A 15,613-nucleotide genomic window follows, 5' to 3' on the forward strand; every position below is an offset into this window, starting at 1 on the left:
ATCGTCTCCCTTCCACTGGAGCGCAAACACTAGTGCGTGCTGAGTCGCACCCCAACCGCACCAAAGCGAAAGCCGTTTGAAGACTGATAACGTTATTAGGTATGTGTTTGGAAAATCGCTGTGGATGTCTTAGCTTTTGCCAGACTAATTTACGTCGGGCAAGGGTTTGGGCTTCGTATATGCGGACGTCGTGAATGCGTTCATCCAAGGGTCGTCGTTGGACGCTTCTCCAAAAATAAGGACGGAATAAACGAAGCAGAAGAATTCCTTGGGTCCCGCCATCAGTGGCATGGTTGCTTGGAGCATCAGGTAGGGGAACCGCCATACCAATGTCGAAAGATTACCCTTCAACGGCGGATACGACGTACTAGTGGTGGGCTCCTGGCCCTAGGAAAAGGGTGCGGCGGCAATGGAAAATTAGATCTGAGCAGTAGTCAGAGAAAAGATTACCAGGGCGTTTTCCAAACAGTAGCCAACCACTAGGGAAGGGATCGCGGACGTCGGCATCGAGGGCCGGTGGCGGCTGGAATAGGCATCAAGGCAACCTTTCCCCGAGTAATCTCGCGAATGTCGCGGCAACGTCTCTTGACGCCCCCGCCGCTCCAGATCCTAGCCTAACAGCAACGGCCAAGGTTGTGCCAGCGGTGGTACAAGAATCCTACGGCGTCCATTCAGTGGGGGGGGAAATTCCTGAGTAAGGGACAGTGGCTATAATACCTTCCCATGCAATGTTCACGATGGAGCTCACAAGGCTGGCGAATCAGATTTTCGAAGGTGGCATGAGGATGAAGGGGTGATGGTAGTGTGCGTAGACGAGGAACCAATGGATTGCCTTATCAGAGGTGAAGCCATCGGAATCTAGGTGACGCTTCGTCGCTCATCTGAGTCCATGCATCCTTAGGGCGGCTTGCAGACGAGGACTTTTGGCGGGTCTTGCTGGCAAACCCCGGCAGGCGGCGTCCTGATGTAGAAATGTTGGAGAAGCCGACGGCGAAGACGGTGCAGATCCTAACAACACGACCGTCGGCAAAAGAAACAAGGAAGACCCTGAACGAGGGAGGTCTGCGATGAGCGTGACGACGTATCTTCGTACGGTGCTTACTGTGGTATGATGCAAAGCCGACCCTATTGGTTTGGGAGGGAAGGCGGGTGCGAGGATGGCCCCGGCCAAGGAATGCAGGCATCATTACGCGGCCCATGCACGGTTGTGCACTAGAATCGCTAATGCAGACGGACTCATAAAGTGGACGGATGGGCACTGGGGAGGTAAGCAGGTACCCATGCACGGAGAGATGCGGAGCGTGTTGGTGGAGATGGGACGGGAAGGCTGAGGAAGCGCCCGCGAGCTTGTCAGTGGAAAAAGCGCGCTTCCACTAGCGCGGCGCTAAATTAGCATTCACGTTTGGCGAGCAGCCCACCACGACATCCTGATTCCTCCCTAGAGTCCTCCAAATTATTGTCCGTTAACCGAGTTCGCACTCGAAAGTTGGGGCCGACGCTAAATTCCGCACCATATTTTCAATGACGACGTGTGCGGTGGAACCCTCTGTCAGAGAACTGAAGTCGTAGGGCACAAATAAGAAGAGAGTAAATTGAAAATGAAAATTTTGTTACGAAAAAGTGGTGGGTATGTCTCCTGTTGGCCACCAATATTATAAGATTGAGCACCCCCATCATTCCTAGTATATTCCACTCGGTCAAACGATCAGGGGAACATCGACAGGCCCGAGTAGCTAGTATATCTCTGCCTTAGGAGAAGTATGAATAAAGAGCGCCGTTAAAAGCACCACAAGAATCTTTGGTAAGAGTTGAGGCGCCTTACTCTCGTGCTCGCGGGACTGCTAGCTTTCGACGTCCATAAAGGTTACGAGGCCCTTTATATAGGAAGACTTAGAAAATAATGCTTCAGGAATCGCATTACATGCCCCGCTTTGGGTGAGCATCTCACCGGCGGCGGGTGTAATCGGAGCTCCATAAAGCGACTTTAGAACGTCCTGAGAACCCAAGGTCTGCAGCATAGATGAACACCATATTCCAACGAAACACTAGATGTAGTCTCAATAGCTTCTCTCATCCACTTGATGGGAGAGCGAGCTCGGAAGTATGGGATATGTTATTGATGTAGTATAGGAGCGAAGATGGGTATGCGAGGAGTTCACGTTGTGCGAGTCGAAGCGTAAAAGGTCAGGTACCGGAAACCTGTCCGATGGACCGGGCGGAGAACTACAGTATAACGCATTTGCTCTGAAAGAGAAGGCAGGGACGGTATGGTGCGCGGTTGGGATCTCGGTATCTGCGAGCCACGATGTCAGCTTGGAGGATTCCTGAAGAGCATGGCTCCCATGCCCTGGTAGGTCTTGGGAGACTTACTGGTACCCGAGATCTCCCAAGGGCACCTGCAGCTTCCATTGGACCAAACTGACGCAGTGATGCAGGGCGCGAAGGGGTACTTCTCTCAACTGTTCTGGTAATGAACCTCTCCATATCACCATTCCCAACACATCGCCATCATCCTTGATGACCTTCTTCGAAACAGTATTCGGCGCTTCGGTGGGGCATGCGTTCTTACCAAGATTTGGTATGAGATGATTACTGCGGAAGCGCGTCGAATCGGGGCTTCGTAGGTTTGGCCACCTTATCTGCACAGTAAGCCACCTCACAACAGTTGGTTTTGGAGCTCTCTCGTCCGCTCACCGTGGTCTCGTCCTGTCCGGCTTTAGGTGAGTGGTAACGGGCCGAATCGCCTATGTTCGTGCGTGCCAACTGGTAACAGCCCCAAGATAATGGCCTACCATAATAGCAACGACGCGACTAGGTGACGTTTACCACGCGCGTGCTGTGTTCGAGAGCAGGGGAATGATCTCGTCTTCGGCAACCTGAACGATCTCCCACCCTTGTGCTGGTTCTTCGCGAAGGATGCTCGAAGGGGCGCTCTTGTCTCCAAAAGGCTTTGTACGGCCTTGCTCGCATCTCGCTCGAGTCTCGTCTAAGGTCTTCGCACTCTCGCCGTTGCGATCGGGAAAAGGACTCCTACGGAACTTGTCAGTGAAAAGGGGCCAGCAGCATGCCGATAACGCCGGAGCCATAGCATACCGCAACAAAATAGCTCGACGGTGGCACTTCGGTGTTGATGGAGTTTGAGTATACCAGCAGGCTGCAGCGTATAAAGGCTGGTGTTCGCCGGGCGGCAAGGGGAAAGCACGGGCCAATGGACGGCAGACTGGGGGCGATGAGGGACGAAACACCGAGGATCAGGATTAAAGCGAGCATGCGGCACAGCGATAATTCAAACAGGCAGCCAGTAATAAACATAGGTTGTGGAAATAATCGAAGATAACTTTTTCTCCACTCAAACTCACCCAGAGCGAACTTGATCGTACAGTGCCTCTGGAATCTATCGTCGATAAGCGTTCTTCGTCGAAAATTCCCCCAAGCACGGCCTGGCCATAGGTAAGCCTTGACTATAGCATTAACCGCGCTGATTGCAGTCCGTGGACGAAACATTCCTGGTTCCTGAAGTAGTCTGTCCGCACGTACATCCGGCGGAAACTGAGCTCCCAACAGAACCATCTCCAGAGAGCGCTATGGGAAGCTCATTTGAGGGCGTATGTATGTATCGCTCCATGGGGCTCATGTTTTCGGTCGGGCTGCGAGGTGGGCGGAGCTCCAGAATCGGAGCGTGGTAAGGGCAACGTGACGGTTCGGGTACAAGAGGGTGCTGAGCTATATGTGTTTTTAATTGACGCTTCTGCAGAGAAAAATAAGGATACCCCTCACCTCCGTTCACTTGCTGTCCTGCGGCGGTATTCTGAGCTGATGAAGAAGGCTGAGCTTCAGAGGAACCTTGAGCCCCAATAACCTCATTGGTATCCTCTCCATTAATATCGACACCATTTCCGTGGACAGAAGCAACATTCCTAGCTCAAGTAAGTCCACGCTAACTTGGAAAGTCACGGAAATAGGTCCATAGTACCCGTTAGCTCCAGTGGTGACATCGGGGGCGGAGTGGTTCGAAGAGGCCATTGTAAGGAGTGGGGAGTTTGAAGGCGCAAGACTGGAGAATCAACCCTCTGCAGACGGCGCGCTGGTTAGCCGATCAGAGGAAGCCGTCTGCTTTTATTCAACGCAGCACCTCCAGTCGGATAAAGTTCCGCTGGTTTGAGCTTGATGCATCTGGAAATACGTATCTGAGCGCAGCCTGCCATGTGGTGCCAGTGGCATCAGCTTGCAGTTCCAGCAATGCTTGGCTAACAAGAGTTTCCTTCGGCTTCCTGCCTTTGACAAGGCAGCCTGCTCCTGTATCGCAACTAACAGGGATCCCTCCTCCAGCTGTGAAAATAGGTAAGGTGGCTTGATTTTGCATTACTAGTGTGATCTGCGAGCGTCTAGCGGCAGGATTATGTGACGGAGTGCCGGCGCCATCACAATCTTCCCAATAGCCTCTGTGGTCAGCATGCGGCAAGGACCGGAAGAAGCTCATACTCCAAAAAGCCTGGACACGGACTCACTGGAGCTACAGCACAGGACTGTCCTAGTCCTGCAAGCCACTGTTTAGGGTTGCTCGGGTGCAACGTGCTCGGATCGTTAGACGCGACGATATCCGGTGAAGATGAGCGGATTGCTCCGTAAGGGAGGAAAGCAGCTATTCGCTATCTTTCCTGTAGTACGACGCCCAACTCAGCCCCTATCCAAGCGCATTTGGGGCGCGGAATGGGTAAAAGTGCGGTTGTAGATAGAGATTTCTCCGATGAGGCTGCCTGCTCCGGCGCTGCGTGCGGGGCTTCCTTTCCGACCAACCCTGCGTCTGTCAGGAGTCGAAGCATTGGGAGGGATGACGCAACAACCCAGTCTTCGATCTGATGCGAGTGAGCGGATGCGGGAGGCTGTCACCGTTGCTCCTTCCACGTGGCCAAGTCGCCCGAAACAGCGGGCTGCAGGGTGAGGCCGGGGCAACGGCTATTCGGAAGCCATTCGAATTTCCCCGCCGCGCAGATCCAAAGCATTGGCCTGAGACTTTCTTGAGAGTCTTCGATCCCATCCTGTAGGGCGTTTGACACAGCAGCCTGTTAAACCGCGAAAGCAAGGTGGCTTACTGGGGAGAGCCTTGCGGGATCGTGCCTTTGTAAGTTTACCCGCCAAGCAAGGATAAGAGAGCGTGTCAAAGAGGAGCGTCCGGCGATCTGCTAGGCTGTTCAACTGGGGGCGAAAGCTCGAGGTTGCATGAAAATCGCCAAGCACTGTGCCGCCGAAGACGCAATTCTACGCGGACACTTAAGACAAAAGTGCGAAGAGAGGCGAGAAGAGCCGTATGGAGGAATGGCTTCCGCAAATGAAGATGAGCGCCTCGCAGAAGCCACCCGCCTAGCCAGAGACGTGATAGGCTGAAAGCTGCAGAACCTAGAAGTCACGCTGCCGGCCTTTACTGGCTTGCCGGACGGCTTGGGCTAGGGGAGGAAGAGCACTCGCTCGCACCGGGCCGACCAAGTCAAGAGACGTCAATTGTCCGTGCTGGGGTGCTGCCGATGCGCTGCCACTGGCCTCGCCAGCGTATCTTTGATGTCTCGCGTCGAGTGCTCCAAGAATTGGAAACGCGTCTGCGGCCGACAACAAGGCAAACGTCTGCAATCTAGAGGTTCTGTGACCGGCAATCACACGCAACAGCGGCGTTTCATGGCCTGTCGGAATTTCGAGCGACCAGCCTGTCAGCGAGAGCCTTAAGGTAGTACAAAAGTCGTTCACACGACAACAGTATATACCAGGGGATGCAAACCGAACCGTGCAATATTCCAGATGTTTCAGGACGCTTGCAGGGCGTGGGATGTCAGCTCGCAATGTGATTGTTGCAGAAGAGGGACGACGCATTCTCGCGAGGAAGGCTGAGGTTGTGAGCGCTATGCCTAACCGGACTAGCGCCGGCGCTAAACTAGCATTCACCCTCCCGCATCCTGTATTAAAAGCATCATAGCTCTTGTACGGCGCCTCTTCGGTACCGAGAATTGCTGAAATATCCTCAGCTCCCAAACAAAAAGGATGTCTCAAAAGTGAGCCGTTTAGGGCAGACCACGCAATCCGATTGGTAGGAGAAAAAAAAGGTGAAATGCGAACGGAAGGAAACGACTTCCCAATGCACCGCCTTAGGGACTCCAAGGAAATCAATGCTCGCATTCCATATCGTTTAGAGCGCGGTTCCATCATGACGCGTTCATGGTTGGGCTGTGTGCTCAATCGATGCAATGTTCTGCCGCAGTTCCGGGCGCGTATTGAGCAGACGAATAGCCGTCCGGGTCAAGTCTTCGACGGTATCCTGAGGTACGGAGCCGCAAGTACAACCAGCCGATAAGGATGTCCCGATTCGAAGATTATCGAAGAGAGCTATTACATGCTCTGAGACTGGAGCATCAAGGTATCTCTGCATGGGGTCGGCGCTGGATGAAGCGGTCTGGGCGCCCCGAGCTCCAAACAATGAGTTATGATAGGGGCAGTAGGTCTGAATTGGATTGCCATCGAGTGAGTCTAAGGACGTGTCAGTGGCAGTGTCCGATGTAGTGGTGGTGAGGATGTTCGGACTTTGCGATTGACATTCAGTTTTCGAGTTTGACTGAGTTCGAATGCCACTTCGAGGAGCGCGGGAGATAGAATGCATGTCCTCCCGGGATGTTGTACTATTCGACTTGCATTTCCTGCACCGGTTAGCATGTTTGGAGAGGATGTGAGATAATGCGAACTTTTCATCACTTCGCACAAGTCGAGGTGATTTGTTGTCCAGTGAGGTCATAGTCGGTACACTAATAGAAATCATAGGATTGGGAACTTCTTTGGGCCATGGGATCTTCAATAGAACGGATAAAGGACGGGAACCTCCTTCTCTTGTATACCGAAGAGGAGGCGGCGGCAGCCTTTCGTTACATCAGCAAGTCTAGCGTCGTAACCCGCTGCTGCAAAAAGGCAACATGGTGCCTTTTTCGTGGCTTTGTACGGTGTCGTGTGACACCAAACAGGGCGGGAAAGCATGGCGAATGGTCGAAGTGAGCTGCACGATGCTTGGAAGGTAGGGCGCAAAACATGAGGGGCGGGAAATTACGGGGGATCGTTCCCATGCATAGCGGTCATTGGGCCACCACCCCTCGAATGGTCCGATTATTATTCGTAGGTGCTTTCGTAGATCGGTAACTGCCATTTCTGATTAAGATGGCTTTTCTGGACATATTAAACCGAGTATCCTGCATCCCTTGTCGCTCCTTGAGTTCTATGAACCATCTCCCGTGGTTGATGTTGGATTTCCAGTAGTGATGGATTCGGGTTAACGTGCAAGCAACGTGGGATGAAAGGTCGGGACCGCTTCTGTGAAAGCCCCCACGCAAGCCCAGCAAGGCGGTCCAGCGCGGGTCGGGCTTGGAGGCCGGGGTGTAATCGACGTATCCGGTATGGCTGAACTACCACATATGGTCGCTTGTGGTGGAGAGTTTAGCTTCACGTCTTGACCAAATGTGCCAGGCACACCTTGATGCACGCGATCCGCACACTTTTTGTTGCTTATTTTTCTCCAGCTGCGCCAGGCATAGACCGCTCAACTTTCCCATAATCGAGTTCCGAACTGCGACGATTTCCAGACTTCCAACCGCAACTCTGACGACATCCGAATGCTAGATGATCCCTTTTGCCTGATATCGCGGATCCGAAAGTGGTCCTGATGTATCTGAGAAGCATCGGGACCCATCACGATCCTATGCGGGCGTCTCCGTCTTCTGCGATCGTGGACTATCCAATGTGTTCTTTGGGGCTCGGCATTCCGCGAAGCGGCAGAGCGAAAGCTAGTCCTGTATCTAAGCTGTAACTCTAACGCGAATTGTTGCTACCGTGGCGCTTCACCGGAATGCTCGGGCTGCAAGGACACATCTCAGAGACTCATGCAGCACGACGTACGGCTCGCGATACGTGCAGAACGATGGCACGACACCTAAACGAGGCACTGATCCGTGTCTTCCGTGTTGCCGAGCTTCATGACGAAGTCTGAGGACTGTGGGAGATCGAGCCCGTATGTGATGCAGCAGAATGAAAAAGCAAAAAAAAAGCGCTTCACGAGGGCGAGCCGAAACCAAAGTCAGCTGCACAGCGTAGCTGCTTAATCGAGAGCTAATAGGATGGTTCCGCGTCCCGTGTCGAGGAGATGTGCACATCCGGGGCGTATCCGCCGACCTCAAGGCGTTCAGCTCTTCAGCCCTACCAATGGGCGCTCAGCCCAAAAGCCACCCACCGAATCCCGCAGGAACGGAGAGGCCCACCTCCGCAGCGCCCAATGCGGAAAGACAGCCGTTACGGCTAGATTACTGCCTTTTCCCGTGCGTGGGGGACGTTTTCGCGAGACGGGGAAGCGGGAGGGACACGGGGCGCCTAAGAACTGCTGCGTCGGGCCTCTCTTGACAACGCCAGTCGGGCAGCAAGGATGCCAGCCTCTTCGGCTTGAGGGCTTAGGAGCTGCTTTCCGGCTTGAGACAATTCCTATTTTCTATCATGGCGCATCAAAGGCGGTCATAGCGTTACCGAGGCCCGAAGGTTGAGGTCTTTCGCTCCAGACAATGTTGAGTGGTGCGCAGAGGGAATGATGATCTAGGCGGGAACGCAGCTGAGAGTAGGATAGAGCTTTGACTTTCCAGCTATCCGAGGACTAGCTTGGGTGCAGTGCTTGTAACGATTTGCATCCACTCGTGGCTCGCTTGGAGCAAAGGTCGCGTTCGGGTGTCGTGTCCCATTAGACATGCACGAGTCGCTGAATACCATACGATGCCGGAGGCCTGCCGGTATTTTTCCATTTTGTTTGTATTTCGAACGAGAAAGGCTAGCCGACCTTAGACGCCAAACTCAGCGAACAGAAGAACACGTGTTGAGCACGGAAACCTACCCCCACGTTGTGCCTGGGGGCATTTGGTCTGGCGCCGAAAGTTTCGGTTCGGTTTAGGCGTGTGGTATCCTTCCGATTTCGGAGTGCGCGATGGAGTAGTTCGAGCGGAGGGTGTCAGGTATCATTCAGGGTTGCATTAGGGCTAGCATCCAATCGAACCTAGGTAAGGATAGGATCGTGCAGCCTGCCGAAAGTAGAACAACCCTAGCCTTGCTGCACCACCAAAGTCAATGAGCAGCATAAGTCTTCAATACCGGAAATGGAAATGAATCGAGTGAGACATCCTGGGATGCGCTGCGTTCGCAGGGAGATGACATCTGTCAGAGCGCCAAGGGGAAAGATGTTACGATATTGCCAGACGAAGTGCAAAAGCGCATTTCTTTTCGGATCTGAATGGTTTAGTTTTGTGGTTCTTTCTTCCCGGCTTACCTGCGGAACGCGCGTACAAAATCAATACGAGAAAAAAAGGAAATCAAGGGTGTAGGAACGGGTAAGAGGTTAAAGTACGAGAATGAGTACCAGTGAGCGAAGGAAAACGACTAGAGCAAACGTTGAAGGAAGGAGGAAAAGGAAAAGAAATAATAGACTGCCACTTCATCGGACAGTCGCCCCGTGGACATGGCTGAGATTAGGAAACGCCCCTGAAGTCTGCATCAGGTACGACGAGCACCTGGTATTCACGTCGGACTTCTAAAAGCTCGTAGTTTCGAGCAAGCTCATATTGTGTCGAGGCTATCGGTCCTTCATCGATCAGAATAGGGTTCCTTTGTCGAAGAACGGCCGCTTCAGGCAACGAATCCTAACCGTAGCTGGGAGATAAACTTTCTTAGTCGCAAGAGGGAGGTGTTAGATGGTTGGGCAATCGAGCTTGTAGCGGATCTCGGCGGCTTTCTAAAGAAGTCAGCGGATAGATCCAAGGCGAGCTGAATGACAAGCAGAGTTAACATGAGACTTAAGACATCCGAATACGAATTAAGCCCTCGCAGTGTAGGTGGGGAGCGGAATTTCTCCGCACATCGGGTTTCGGTGTATGCTAGATGGCCGGGGGTGTGCAATATACCAAGCCGACGTACTTTAAAGAGCCGAAACAAACGCGGCGGCGAAGAGATGAATAGAGATAAAATTGGTGACGGAGGGTGTTTCCGGAGGTTGAGCTTGGAGAGACTTCGGTTGCCGAGGCTTACCGCTTTCGGATAGGTCCCGAATGTGGGGATCCGATCTACGGCAGGGAATAAGCTAACGTCATAAAGCCTTCGATATCCGTACCTCTTAACACCAAAAATTTAGTTTCCGCACTCCCTCAATTGCGCTGCTCCAACATGCACACGAACGGAGACCAGTCAGACGGCATGAATGGCGCCAACACTACCAATGGCACGTCAAAGAGCCCCAAACTGCTATGGAGACATCCTTCCCCGCAGTCGACGCCCATGTTCCAGTTCCTGGACAACGTAAATCAGAAGTACGGCCTGCAATTATCGAATTATGAAGAGCTCCACAAGTGGAGCATTGATCATATTGACAAGCTCTGGAGCCGCGTTTGGGGTTTTGTAGGCGTCAGGGCGAACACCCAGGCGGTAAAAGTCAGTTTTGCAACACTTCTTCCGTAAGGTGCACGGGCTGATGAGACTTAGGTGGTGGACCCTAAGGCGCCAATGTTTCCTCGCCCGGCCTTTTTCGAAGGTGCAATGCTCAACTTCGCGGAGAACTTACTTTTCCCTGCTCAAGAGGTCGACCCTGAAAGTACCGCCATAATCGCCGCCACCGAAACATCCCGCGAGGTTGTAACGTGGAGGGAGCTAAGAGAGCGAGTTACACACTGCCAAGCAGGTATGATAGCTTTGGGGTTGAAAGATGGAGATCGAGTAGCCGCCTACGTGGCAAACCATACCAATGCGCTGGTAGCCATGCTAGCAGCGACTTCTTTGGGAGGCCTTTGGACTGCTGTTAGCCCTGATACTGGGGTTCATGCTGTACTGGAACGTCTGCGGCAAATCGAACCCGCTATCCTCTTTGCGGATAATGCAGCATTCTATAACGGTCGAAGCCATCCAGTCTTACCCAAGGTGGGCGAAATCGCGTCGGCGCTACCATCTCTCAAGGCCGTCGTAGTGTTTCCCACTGTACCATCCGTGGACTCCTCCATCGACTCCATAGAGGTACCGTCTGGGAAAGCGTACGAATACAAGGCTTTCACTTCCTTGAAGCCTACGGTGGAGCTTACCTTCAAACGCCTCCCTCCGGATCACCCCGTCTACATTCTCTACTCATCAGGAACCACTGGAGCGCCCAAATGTATCGTCCACGGCGCCATTGGCACGCTTCTCCAGCATAAAAAAGAGCACATTCTCCACTGTTCCATAACTCCTCAGTCCCGACTGTTTTACTTTACCACTTGTACTTGGATGATGTGGCATTGGCTCGTTTCCGGGCTAGCATCAGGGGCTACGCTCGTATTGTATGACGGCTCGCCCTTCCGATACGTTGATTCGACAGATCCGCCCACTTCAGTTCCTGATGACCTTGCAATGCACCGCCTGATCGATGAAATGGGTATCACACATTTCGGCACTTCGGCCAAATACCTCTCAGTCCTCGAACAAAAGTCTGTCTCGCCTCAGTCCGCGGGCCTCTCGCTCAACACATTAGAAGCTATCTACTCCACTGGCTCACCTTTAGCGCCTTCGACGTTCAACTACGTCTATTCCGCGTTTCCTCCGACCATTAACTTAGGAAGCATAACAGGCGGCACAGACATCATTTCGCTATTCGGCGCCCCAAATCCGCTGCTCCCAGTCTACGAGGGCGAAATCCAAGGTCTAGGCCTGGGCATGGCCATTGCGGCGTTCGATTACGCAGGTCAGGATATTACCTCCACGGGAGAACCGGGCGATCTTGTTTGTACAAAGCCATTCATATGCCAGCCCGTTAGCTTCTGGGGCAAGGAGGGCGAGAAGAAGTATCGCAGCAGCTACTTCGAAAAGTTTGAGAATAGTAGAGGAGAACCGGTATGGCATCATGGTGACTTCATTCGATTTAACCCCGAAACCGGAGGTCTATGGATGCTTGGACGCAGCGACGGCATTCTCAAGCCCGCAGGCATCCGATTCGGGTCCGCTGAAATCTACAACGTCGTACTTGAGCATTTTGCAGAGGAGGTCGCTGACGCTCTTTGCATCGGAAGGAGGAGAGACCACGATACTGACGAGACTGTCTGTCTGTTCTTGAAGATGGCGGACGGCAAGCGGTTTTCATCAGAGCTTGTTGATGGAATCAAGGCTATGGTCAGGAAAGCGCTAAGTGCCCGACACGTCCCTGGGGTCGTAGACGAATGCCCTGAAATTCCGGTTACTACCAATGGGAAAAAGTATCCATCCTCTCTCCGGTGGCACAGAGCACGAGCTGACCGTATTCAGGGTTGAAGGGGCTGTCAAGCAGATCCTGTGCGGCATGAATGTGAAGACCTCAGCGAGTGTTGCGAATGCTGAGTGCTTGGACTGGTATAGAGAGTGGGCCAGAGGTAACTAAGCCGTAGGGCTTGCGCTAGGATACAGAACTGATCTAGGAGGAGGACCTTGCTGATTGCTTAGAAATGTTTCCACCTAGTCTCAACTAGCAGTGCATACCCGCACTGGAGCAAACGACGTTCCATCCCGACACATAAGTTCAAGTTCTTGTCTCCCTTCCTTAGTCATCTTAGCAAGTCTGGCTCTTCTTCCCACTGTCTCTATACCATTCCGATTTGGTGCCTTTCACCGACCTATTCGTGAATACTCCTGCCTTCCCATCCCATCACAGACACTACTGCCGGCTGCGGATACACTCACTGACACGCAGCACCCTTTTCACGCTCCTGTTTACTCCCAATCCTTATCCCTATTTGACAACATGTGCCTGCCATGGAGATCCTCACGCAACTCTTCCAAGCTGAACACCGAGTCCAACCCAATCACAACCGCAGCACTGGATCAAGACGCATCCCCTCGTCCATCTTCCTTTCTCTCGGGCTCTACTCCAGGGATCAGGATGCCGCAGCTCTATGGCCTCTTCGAGCATCCAACTCTGCAAGAGATGCCCAGTGGTGCTGCCGTACTCTCAGGAAAGCAGGGCCATCCCGTATACGTAGCCATGCTTAAGTTAGCCTCTTTCCGAGCTAATTCGTTGAAGGAGAAGCTGGAGATGATGCTGGCCTGGGTGGGCAAGGGAGAAAAGTTAAGTGCCAGGGAGAAGTGTGAGCTTGCTGGTATGGTCTGAATTGCTAAATGGCAAAATAGGGCTTCTGACGTATCCATAGCTAATATCCAATTCCTCATCGTCAAGAATACGGGCAAGATCCCCCGCAATGAGAGTGTCAGCCTGGTGCTTCTACATGAGGCTGAGCAGCGGTTCCGCACTGATGTTCGGGTCAAGAGTAAGACTGTTGTGGAGGGGAATTGGGCGCGGCATTACGGGGATGTTATGGAGGGGCTTAAGAGCAAGGTTGAGGAGATGGTGTATGGATCGAGGCAAGAGTATATGGGTTGAGGGGCTAGGATTGGGTTGTTGAGTGTTGAAGTGAGGTGACGTTGATGGGTTTACGTAAGCGTTTGGGAATAATACCCCGAAAATGACTTCAGGCTTTTTGGGGAGAATAGCGCTACGCGTATGGGTAGGATATACACGCAATTATTGTTTTACCCATAGTGGCTCTCCTTTCGAGAAGTTTTGAATGATGGGCGCCTCTTCGCTTATCCCAGGGAATGATAGGGTATGCGGGACTCCCCCACACTCGTTCATTCCTCAGATCTGGTATTACACCGTTCTTTGCATTCCAGGAAGTGACTTTCTCAACTAGAGCAGAGAATGGCGACCTGTTCTTTAGCCAGATGGCATGACAGGCTAACTCGGGCCAGAGTGACCTTGGCAGGTTGCTATTGTCTAGCAAATGTTTCTGATAGTTGTCGAGCCAGTCATGAAGGTCACCCGGATTCAGGCTGTCTTGCCACATGGCGGCCGATCGTTCTCGCATAGTCCTGTGTCCTCTCGTTTTGGTGCACTGAGTACATCTCGGATTACCATCGGGGGAGTCACAGCGTCTGTTGAACCGCCGGCATGAACCACATTTGGATTCAAGCGAAAACGGGACCCTTCTTGATATAACAATCCCCTTGCGTTTGGCATACGCTACGTCGGAGTTGTCCTTGGCCGGATATAGGATATTATTCTACAAGAGCAGAAGATGGTCTAGGTGATCCTTTTGCTCCTGATATATTGCTATACAAGTAAGAGTTGGATTTCAGGGCGTCACGTTATTATAGCTCCGTGAGGCCAAGCGATCCCGACCTCTCCAAGCGGCTTCATTCCACCAGCCACAATGCGAAGTTAAAGACTTCTCTAGAGAAGCTGATAAAACTTTACCAGTATGGTCGCAGCACGACGGCTGCGGCGTTTTACTGACGAACACAGGCGAGGTTTGGCCGCCCTACATAGCAGTGTATTTCCGTTGGTCAATCGCCATCCACCCGAAATCCTTGCTCTACTGACGATGCCCACGGAGGTTTATACATTTGATTGAATGAAGGAGGCCCCATTATACTTGTGTGTTGGCCGGTGGGATTTCGCTCGTTCGCTGATGGTGTCTTTCATCGATCAATTTACTCTTTCTAGCATACACCTTCACATCTTCCCCCTATCAGTGTGAGTACCAAGCCCCGAAATACCTCACTGCGGCGTGCAAAGAGCCTGTGAGAGGTCCAACAGCTCGTTGATCATCCTATCTACCTTCTTCCCCAAGGCCACGATAGCATTCTCGCCCCAATTAACCCGCGCCTCGACGACGACGGCGCTGTTCAATTCCTCCTTGTGCACCACCACTGCCGCTCTGTGCCCGCGGTTGCCTATATCGACTACAGGGATGGAGACGCGATCGGGATTGATGATAGGGCCATGGACGTGGCGGATAACGAAGCTGATGTTGCCTTCCGACGATGCTTTAGTGCAAGTGCTGGACAATAGAAAAGGTGCCACACTTACCAGCGATGGTGGAGATGACGTTCTCCGGAATGTTGCCACGGCATGGGTTGATGTAGTTGTAGATTCGTTGGTGGAGTGGGTCGAGAGTGGGGACGGCCATGTTTGGGCTGGGTTGCTGATGAGCTTGCAAGATTTTCGTTCGGGGTAAGTAAGTGTGGGAGGGAGGCTGGATTAGCTTTTATACATAGTAGAGCAGGCATATAGAAGGAACGAGACCTTGTAGGTTTGTGCTTGTATGTGGGTGGAAACTAGATGCAAACTTCATTCAAACTCACAGGCGCAGACAGTGTCAAGCCGACCCCAAGCGATCATGGCCTTAATTCGAACAAGTCGTTCGTTCATCCACTCCAGATCAGCCAAGAGCAAGTTCAGAACCGTATCGGTACCTGAGGTCTCAGGGAACATACCAAACTCCCGTTCCTCCACGAACACATCTACATTCTTCTCTGTCCGCACCGCGGACACCGTACCCCAAAATCAAGTTGCAACCTGAATACATGGGTTGACACTAAGACCGTATCTATCCCGATCAGCAGCGACGAGACCATAATCATACTCCGCGTCGTGCGTCATAAACCCGATGGGATCACAGAGGCTTCCAGTGACAGGTGAACCCAAGGGTCCATAAATGTGTAGGCAAGATGTTCTCCGAGGGGTGAGAACAGTTTGAGGTGCACTGAGGTAGGGGCATGGCGGCGTATT

At 52.5% G+C, this 15,613-nt stretch overlaps 4 protein-coding genes across 4 annotated transcripts; 1 reads left to right on the forward strand and 3 right to left on the reverse strand.

The window, feature by feature from the left end:
- Window positions 1-3,408: 3,408 nt before the first annotated feature.
- BU26DRAFT_516703 (uncharacterized protein) lies at window positions 3,409-4,220 on the reverse strand. The gene is made up of 3 exons (XM_033828393.1): window positions 3,974-4,220; window positions 3,778-3,917; window positions 3,409-3,723 (listed from the first exon to the last, which is right to left on the reverse strand). The coding sequence occupies exons 1-3, from the start codon at window positions 4,021-4,023 to the stop codon at window positions 3,470-3,472; spliced, it is 444 nt and encodes a 147-aa protein (XP_033686992.1). The 5' UTR covers window positions 4,024-4,220; the 3' UTR covers window positions 3,409-3,469.
- A 1,122-nt stretch (window positions 4,221-5,342) lies between these two features.
- Window positions 5,343-6,540, reverse strand: BU26DRAFT_248100 (uncharacterized protein). Its single transcript, XM_033821104.1, has one exon. It carries the CDS (start codon window positions 6,193-6,195, stop codon window positions 5,398-5,400), a length of 798 nt encoding a protein of 265 aa, XP_033686993.1. The 5' UTR covers window positions 6,196-6,540; the 3' UTR covers window positions 5,343-5,397.
- Window positions 6,541-10,180: 3,640 nt separating this feature from the next.
- Window positions 10,181-12,605, forward strand: BU26DRAFT_516707 (acetoacetate-CoA ligase). The gene is made up of 3 exons (XM_033828394.1): window positions 10,181-10,482; window positions 10,534-12,266; window positions 12,316-12,605. The coding sequence occupies exons 1-3, from the start codon at window positions 10,219-10,221 to the stop codon at window positions 12,425-12,427; spliced, it is 2,109 nt and encodes a 702-aa protein (XP_033686994.1). The 5' UTR covers window positions 10,181-10,218; the 3' UTR covers window positions 12,428-12,605.
- A 1,994-nt stretch (window positions 12,606-14,599) lies between these two features.
- On the reverse strand, window positions 14,600-15,011 carry BU26DRAFT_561770 (uncharacterized protein; the record flags this gene model as incomplete). The annotated part of the gene is made up of 2 exons (XM_033832952.1): window positions 14,600-14,856; window positions 14,912-15,011. The coding sequence occupies 2 exons, from the start codon at window positions 15,009-15,011 to the stop codon at window positions 14,600-14,602; spliced, it is 357 nt and encodes a 118-aa protein (XP_033686995.1).
- Between the last annotated feature and the right edge of the window lie 602 nt (window positions 15,012-15,613).

Source organism: Trematosphaeria pertusa (genome assembly GCF_010094035.1).
Source record: "Trematosphaeria pertusa strain CBS 122368 unplaced genomic scaffold BU26scaffold_4, whole genome shotgun sequence".
NCBI lineage: Eukaryota > Fungi > Ascomycota > Dothideomycetes > Pleosporales > Trematosphaeriaceae > Trematosphaeria > Trematosphaeria pertusa.

What these genes read in the sequence shown, in the direction of transcription:
- BU26DRAFT_516703 (XM_033828393.1), bottom strand. Translation starts at nt 4,023, where the DNA reads ATGGCCTCTTCGAACCACTCCGCCCCCGATGTCACCACTGGAGCTAAC. An exon ending in GTCACCACTGGAGCTAACGG is followed by an intron (nt 3,918 to 3,973) that starts GTACTATGGACC and finishes TACTTGAGCTAG; the next exon opens with GAATGTTGCTTCTGTCCACG. An exon ending in AGGACAGCAAGTGAACGGAG is followed by an intron (nt 3,724 to 3,777) that starts GTGAGGGGTATC and finishes AAACACATATAG; the next exon opens with CTCAGCACCCTCTTGTACCC.
- BU26DRAFT_248100 (XM_033821104.1), bottom strand. Translation starts at nt 6,195, where the DNA reads ATGATGGAACCGCGCTCTAAACGATATGGAATGCGAGCATTGATTTCC.
- BU26DRAFT_516707 (XM_033828394.1), top strand. Translation starts at nt 10,219, where the DNA reads ATGCACACGAACGGAGACCAGTCAGACGGCATGAATGGCGCCAACACT. An exon ending in CGAACACCCAGGCGGTAAAA is followed by an intron (nt 10,483 to 10,533) that starts GTCAGTTTTGCA and finishes GATGAGACTTAG; the next exon opens with GTGGTGGACCCTAAGGCGCC. An exon ending in GTTACTACCAATGGGAAAAA is followed by an intron (nt 12,267 to 12,315) that starts GTATCCATCCTC and finishes GACCGTATTCAG; the next exon opens with GGTTGAAGGGGCTGTCAAGC.